The sequence below is a fragment of the Carcharodon carcharias genome, chromosome 12 (genome assembly GCF_017639515.1).
Source record: "Carcharodon carcharias isolate sCarCar2 chromosome 12, sCarCar2.pri, whole genome shotgun sequence".
In the NCBI taxonomy this organism is placed as follows: Eukaryota; Metazoa; Chordata; class Chondrichthyes; order Lamniformes; family Lamnidae; genus Carcharodon; species Carcharodon carcharias.
Window position 1 is genome coordinate 91,130,328 of NC_054478.1, and position 7,889 is coordinate 91,138,216.

Here is a 7,889-nt window from a genome sequence, read left to right on the forward strand (position 1 = left end):
AGAACTAGGGATATTCACTAATGATTGCACAGTGTTCAGTACCATTCACGACTCCTCAGATTCTGGAACAGTTCTTGTCTGCATGCAGCAAGACCTAGCCAACATTTAGGCTTGGGCTGATAAGTGGCAAGTGACGTTTTCACCGCACAAGTGCCAGACAATTACCTTCTCCAACAAGACAGAATGTAACCATCTCCCCTTGACATCCATTGCTGAGTCTTCCACGATCAACATCCTAGGGGTTACCTTTGACCAGAAACTTAATCGGACCAGCCAAGTAAATACTGTATCCACAAGAGCAGGTCAGAGGCTGGGAATTCTGCAGTGAGTAACTCACTTCCAGGCTCCCCAAACCCTGTCCACTATTTATAAGGCACAAGTCAGGAATGTGATGCTTGGATGAGTGCAGCTCCAGCAACACTCAAGAAGCTCAACACCATCAAAGATAAAGCAGCCATCTTGATCAATATCTCATCCAACACCTTAAATTCGCTCCCTCCACCATTGGCACATGGTGGCAGCAGCATGTACCATCTACACTATGCACTGCAGCAACTTGCCAAGGTCCCTTCGACAGCACCTTCCAAACCCATGTCTTTTACGCCTAGAAGAACAAGGATAGCAGACGTGGTAACACCTCCACTGAAAGTTTCCTTCCAAATCACTCACCATCCTAACTTGGAACAAAACACCACTCCTTCACTATCGCTGGGTCCAAATCCTGGAATTGTGGGTGTACCTACACCACATTGACTGCAGTGGTCCAAGAAGATGGCTTCCCATCACCTTCTCAAGGGCAATTAGGGATGAGGAATAAATCATCCCAAGAATGAATTTAAAAACAAAATCTAGCCCTAACTTTGAGTGTGACACACCTTTTGTGCGAAGTAAATGGACCAGCAAGTTCTGAAGATTCACAGCTCATGGAGCAGAATTTTGCCGACGGCAAGCAGGGTGCGGGGCCCGCTCGACGACGCTTAAAATGACGCGGGATGACGTTGGGCGGAACCCCCAATGTCATCCCGTCCCATTTAAATTTTCAGGAATGCGGGGCGCAGCAAAATCAGCTGCGGGCCTGCCAACCTGTCAGTGGCTACTTGAGGCCATTGACAGGATCATTTAAACAATTAAAGGACCTGCCCGTCCAAACTTAAGGTTGGTGGGTCGGCCAGGAGCCCCGGCGGCAAATAGAGCAAACTTGAAACCTCATCCACTTGTGGGATGAGGTTTCATGCAGGGTTTTAAAAATTGTAATAAAGTTGTTCTGTGAATTATGAACACGTCCCAACTCATGTCACATTGTCACATGAGGGGACATGTAAGGGAAGTTTTTTTTTCTATTTTTAATATTTTTCAAAGCACTTAGCCTCAGGGAGATGTGCGTTCTTTCGTGCGCATGTGCGAAAGAGCACACTCTCGCTTTTAGGGAATCCCCCCCCCCCCCCGCCCACACAGGGAGCGCATAGCGCTTCCCGGCGAACGTCACACTGGGCGGGCCTTAATTGGCCCGCCCACATAAAATGTCGGTGCAGCCTGCTTTGCTGGCAGTGATCAGCTCCACGCCCGCTGGCGATTGAGTCGGGCCCACCCGCCCGGCAGGCAGAAAATTCTGCCCATGGTTTATCTCTTAATCTGCTGGAGTGTTGGCTGATTTGCATTTTAGTAATAGCATATGTTGTTAACCTGCCATTATTTTTGCAACAAGATCCAGCTCCTTAATCAGAAGATTTTCATTTTTAGTTTTGCTTTATTTCTCAATCCCTGACCTTGTCAACACTCCAAACTAGACAGAGAAAGATGGCTCACTAAGTATTACATTGACCTTTTTTGCCTTTTTCCACCCTGCACCTCCTACACCATTGCACACCCAAAGAAATGCATCTTACTTACTCATAGACATCTACCAATGCTTTATGTGAGCCAGAGGGGGTTTTAACTTTGTCTTTAAAAAAAACATTAAAATTCCCTGCCTCTTCATCCATTGTCCATGTGGGCAAATTCATTGCCTCTGAGTGCTGCCCCTTCGTGGCTTGATGAACATGGGAATTTGCAGGATGAGGCAAAGACTTCCCTTCCATCCTCACATGCCACAGTGCTTACAAACATCATCTTGCCAGCAATTTTCAATTGTCTCATTTTTCTCAAGTATGTATGATTTTGCTTTTACTAAATATATCATGATTTTGCCTTGCAGAAAAATGCTGCAGGAGAATATATAAATAGTAGAGAGGCCAAAGTGATATCGCAGTTGCTGAGAAAGCGGTTAGAGGAACTTCAACCAAAGTTAGAAGACACGTTTTCAGCTAAAAAGGTAATTAAGGTACTGTTTGTATTTTTTGAAAGTGCAGATTAGTTTGCAAAAGCTGAACAGTTCTTTGCCTTTCTATGGATGTTCTATTAGAATGAAGCTCTCCATTACTTGCCAATATCATCAATCTCCTTTCATTACTTTCTAAAATTAACCCCACACCAAATTATAGTGTATTAATCAAATTTAAAAATATTTCAGTTGATCAATACAGTCTTTGGTGACTAACCACGTTGTTAATTTACATTAGAAACCAGTTTCAGTTGAATCTCTGTTGTATATAATGGATAATGTGCAAACAAATGTAGCTTGTTCTAAGTGGATGAAAATATGGATATATATATATATTACTTAAAGCAAACAGCACTTTGGCCCATAACCTCCTAGCTCCGAGGCATCATAACTGCAAGATACCCCACAGGCAGGCTGGGGAAGACCCCAGGTAAGGATTGCCCAGCAATTGCCTGGGAAGTTCAAACTCCGTTGGGCAATTGCCTTATAATTGGAACCAAATGAAAGTACAATTTAAGTCGGAAACTTCAGATGGTTCTGACTGTCTTACCAGACGAGCTACTCAGGAAAAGTTAGAAGAATTAAAACTAGCTCTAACCCCTGGGTAACTATAGTACTGACCCCCCGACCCACCATGGGACTCCAACTCTCCAACTGACCTGTGCCCGCCCCCACAACTGACCACCCAAGCCCCACCCACCCTACTGAGCAGGCAAACCCCAACCCACTAATTGATGGCCATCCGACTAACCTATGCCCCCTCCCCCGACCGAAACCCACCCCCCTACTGACCACCCAAACCCCTCCCCCCAACAATCCTACCCACTTACCTTACAAACTAACCTTCTCCCTGACTTCTACTGGAGCTTTAAACTTGCCTGCTTTATGGCAGCTAGTGCTGTAAAACGGGGGCATGGCTTCCTTACCTCCGACTTTCCAGCTCTCGACTGACAGCCTCAGGAGCCTTCTGCCCTTCACAGTTCTCACCCAGCCTGAGTCAGATATTAACCAAGAAAGGAGCAGCTGAATTTCCAGGTAAGTAACTAGGAGAGGAGTGGCAATCTGACTCTGATTGCCACCCTGAGGAAGTTCAGGCCCATAGAAACTTGCATATAACCATGTAAATTTGGAATTAGTGTAGGGCATTCAGCTCATTGACTGATATCTTCCATCAAGCTTCCGTTTAGACTTTCATAATTCCTTCCCAAATTATTTTATCGCCTGAGGGAGATAAAAAACCAAAAGGAAGAAAAATTTTCAAGACAATGTTTTTGGAATTGCTTCATCACCGATGAAATGACTTGAATTGTTCAAGCAAGGGAGGGAATCACATTTTTATACTTGGTCAACTAACATATGCAATGTAAAAAATTAACTGAACTTATTCACATAAGTATACTGCATAGGTTATGGAAAAATGGGTGCCATCCAGTTGCCAGGTCACGATGTTGATGTTTTTCAGCATTGTATTCTCCTGCGATAGAATACTGCATCTATTGTTATATAAACTAATTAAATTAGTTTAAGCAAAATATTAAAGATTGTATCCCACAGAATTTAATACTGTTTCCTGTCTTTCGCCAATTACTACCTCTTCTTCCTCATGTAAACAGTGACCTGTAACGCATTTCAATCCTATTTGCCCCAGAGCTCTCTAGTATCTGCTCATGTGACCATTCCTCTGGTATGGTCAGTGTTACAAAATGTCTGATCATGGGAGGAATCAGATGAAGCAAAATACTGTCTTTATCCCATATCTATACATGTATATGTTTGATATGGGTAACTAGACAGTGACGAAGAGTGACAGCCTTTGAGATTTCATAATTGTGTTGCTTTCTATCCAGGCAATATCGATGCCTTGGTTGAGATTAATTTGCTTCATGTACACAAGATGTCAAATAACAACTTGCATTTATATAGCACCTTTAACATGGGAAAATGCCTCAACATTTTTTTTAAATGCTGCAGGAACCTGAAACTTTCTTGTTCTGAACAGCTCAACGTCACTGATCCATCAAGAGAACCCTGTTTGATACTGTTAACAAGACATAAGACAATGATTATTTCCATTGTGAACACCAGAGATGAATGGCCTTGACTATGAGGGACGTGTTTATAGTTGTGATCTAGCAGCCCACTTTGGTTCATAATTGGTTATCTCTGTACTTAAATTACCATAAGATTCCAGTTGTTGAGGAGGAGGTCATTGAAAGTTAGATGAGTTCCTGTTAGTTGTGATAGAGAACAAATCTTTCTTTGTGACTGATATTAGAAGTACCTGTTTTATATTGCAGCAATGGTCAACCCAGTGTGAATTTTCCAAGCAGAGGATTATTATATTTTAGTGCCTGCCTTCCTGTTGAACAGAAAAAAATCTTTCTGAAAAGTAAACCGACTTTATAAACCTTCTCCAGGGCAATTAGGGATGGGCAATAAATGCTGGCCTAGCCAGTGATGCCCACATCCCACGACTGAATAAGAAAAGTAAAAATAAATTAGTTCTATTGCATCACAAGCTCAGATCTAGTTTTTTCTCAAGTTATTTGTTCTTCAGATATGAGAAAAGCTGGCAAGGCCGCTTCTGTTGCCTTTGTCTAGTTACCTTGAGAACATAATAGTGGGGCCTTCTTGAATTGTTGTGGTCCTTGTGGCGATTGTGCTCTCACAATAGTGTTAGTAAATTCCAGAAGTTTAATCCAGCACTATGAATGTGTGACTTGGAAGTGATTATATTCGTTGTACTGAGATTTCTTTAATAGCTATTTTCGATTTGTCCTAACTTTTTCATCTTTTTGATCCCGGGAAAGATTGTTAAATCACCTATGCAGTGATTCTGATTAATTACCCCGATGTTTGAATGCTGTCAAGAGCATGAGACAGACTAAATTGAGATCAAAATGACTGATTTTGAGTTGACCATTTCTAAGAGAGAATAATTGCCATAGATTCTTTTAGCTCAGCTGTCACTAGTTATGACTGAAATACATGTTTGATTGGCAATTTCCGAGGCCAACTGGTTAACCCTAAACCAAAGGTGAGTCCATGAACCCAAGAAACTTTTCATCTTATATTTTAAGATATTTAATATTTACAAGTTCCATGTTGAAGAATATGTACTCCATCTGTTAATTGCATTTGATCTGTTTTTTGTTTGCCTTTAGATAAAGTAGCTTTCCTTGTATTGGTTCTAATCTTTTTTTCCCTATTTCAGGATGAACTATAAAATTGATGCACATTGCTTTCCAGAGGCCGCACACTCAACTGGAAATCAGCAATAACATCAGCAACTATAATCCGAAATATATGAAGCAAATAATAAATTCTAACAACAAACTGTATTCCATTTTGGTTATGGAATATGAAATAAAACTCATTCTATAAACTAGGTTATTCACCTTTAAGTAAAATTAGATGAACAACGGTAGAATGATGTGCACAAGTAAATTCCTCTCTGGCAAGCTGGTGAAGGTTTCCATGATAACTCCATATTTTTGAAATTTTATGTATAATGGTATTTTTGACATCTATTGGCCTGCTATCTCAGATTAACATATTTCTGAAGAGTCTGTTTTGAACATTTAGTATTTCCACTCTGAGAAGCATCACTCCAGTTAACGTCGTAAATGAATTGGGAAATTTAAACTTCTCACTTCCAGCTCTCTCTGCTGTAATTTGTTTTGCTGACAGTAGCAAGTTGAAAGGATCACTGGTAATATTATGCACTGATGATATAAATTATGTGGATAAGATTGCTTTGTATGCAAAGGAAGTTTGACTTGTGCATGAGTTCTAAAACAAGAAGCGTGGGCTCTGATATACAGTAAAGTGACCTGGGATGCCCTTTCATTGTTTTGGAGCATACCAGATTTTTCAGCTTTTAGGAGAATGAATAAAATAGTTATGAGTTTTAAATATTGCACGTTAGTGCATAATTTTGCTGATGCTAGTGAAAGCCAATTAAATTTGTACCAGTTTTCTTTATGTACTGCAGGTTTTGTTGAATTGTATCCAGTATATGGTTTACTTATTTAATGTTTTTGAAATAACTTTACTCTAAGGCCTGAGCAAAATTAGTGAACACTCCTTACAAATTGAACAACCAATGCATTTGTAACTGTGGCCATTTCCAATAAATTCAAGGTATATTTTGTTGCAATGTATTGTCTGTATATATATTCTAGTTAATCTGACCCAACATTTGACATTTGAAAGTCAACTAATGCATAATGTTGTATAATAATGAATTTTAATTGTAAGGGTACTGCAGCATTGGACTTTCTGACATGGTTTTAAGACTCGTGTAGTGAAAGAGGACAGTGATTCTTGAATTGAACTCTTATTTCTTGCTGTGCAGGAAAATCTCTCCTAACAAAGAAATGTTCTTGGCTTTTGTGGTACTTAATGATCTCCATGAAAAAATGTAGATTTCAGTGTTTTTCATTCTTCAAAATGAGGTGTTGTCAATCTTTGGAAATTTGATGCATTTCAATAGAAAACTGATAAAGCAATTCAAAAAATAAACCTGGGTGTTTATTTTGATGTATTGCAGCTGTACTTCAGGGAAAAGTCACTGATATTTTATATTGGGCAAAAACTGACCTTAATGAACTTTTAACTATTTTGTGAATTACTTCATAAGTGTCCAGTGCAATTTTTTGTCTTACTTTTTGGTTTTGGTCTTGTTTAATTGACATGCTGAATAAGCAATTTTTCCTAACTGAAAGTTTACACATGCCTTAAATCACTTCAGTATAGTGTTAGTTAGCCCTTGCAGGATTCAAGTCAACCAAATTAAATTATCCTACATTTTAACTTTTTATACTTTTAGATGCATTCTTTATGTCACAATAGTGCTAAAAATAGCTATAAAAACAACCAAAAGGAAACTCCAGTGAAAATTCTAGTTTTTGTTCCAGGGAGTATACAAACTCTATCCATTCATACACAAATTCAGAAAGAATAATACTGGAAAAGTTACGGTTTTTTATGTAATTGTTGCATTTGCGGTGGTTTCTATAATTGTTATAGTTTAATAAAATTGAAGTATGGTTCATAAATGTTACCGATTCTTCATTTGAGTATTCTCCTTCACACACTACAGGCCCACCACCAAGTTGATAATAAATAGATTCACTAGGACTAGCCTCTGCACGATACTTTGTGGTGGTGGCCTTATGGCACTGAATGGTACCTTTGCTGAAGGCGTGTCTCTTCAGTTTGGTGTGTTTTTACTTGTTGCAGCCTTGTAGGCAATCACCTTACTGTTGGGGTGCCGTCAGAAGACCTGTTTTCTTATGGCAATGCAAGGCCAGCACAATGCCACCACCAAACACATCTTCCCTTCACCCTCCTGACGGCATTCCGCACGGATTGTTCCCTCTGGGACACCCTGGTCCACTCCTCCATCACCCCCTACACCTCAACCCCCTCTCACAGCACCTTCCCATGCAACCTCAGAAGGTGCAACACCTTCCCCTTTCCTCACCATTCAAGGGCCCAAACACTCTTTTCAAATGAAGCAGTACTTCACTTGCACTTCCCTCAATTTAGTCTACTGCATTCGCTG

General features: G+C 40.1%; 1 protein-coding gene across 3 annotated transcripts in view; it reads left to right on the plus strand.

The window, feature by feature from the left end:
- dnajc10 (DnaJ (Hsp40) homolog, subfamily C, member 10) overlaps positions 1–7,374 on the plus strand; it is a 76,442-nt gene extending 69,068 nt beyond the window's left edge. For 2 of the 3 annotated variants that reach the window (XM_041201369.1, XM_041201368.1), the window contains exons 22-23: positions 2,195–2,320; positions 5,535–7,374. In XM_041201369.1, coding sequence (XP_041057303.1) covers positions 2,195–2,320; positions 5,535–5,546 — 138 coding nt within the window. In that variant the 3' untranslated portion in view covers positions 5,547–7,374. The remainder of the gene's footprint in view (positions 1–2,194; positions 2,321–5,534) is intronic. The other variant, XM_041201370.1, reaches the window with a different exon arrangement.
- The last annotated feature ends 515 nt before the right edge of the window (positions 7,375–7,889 follow it).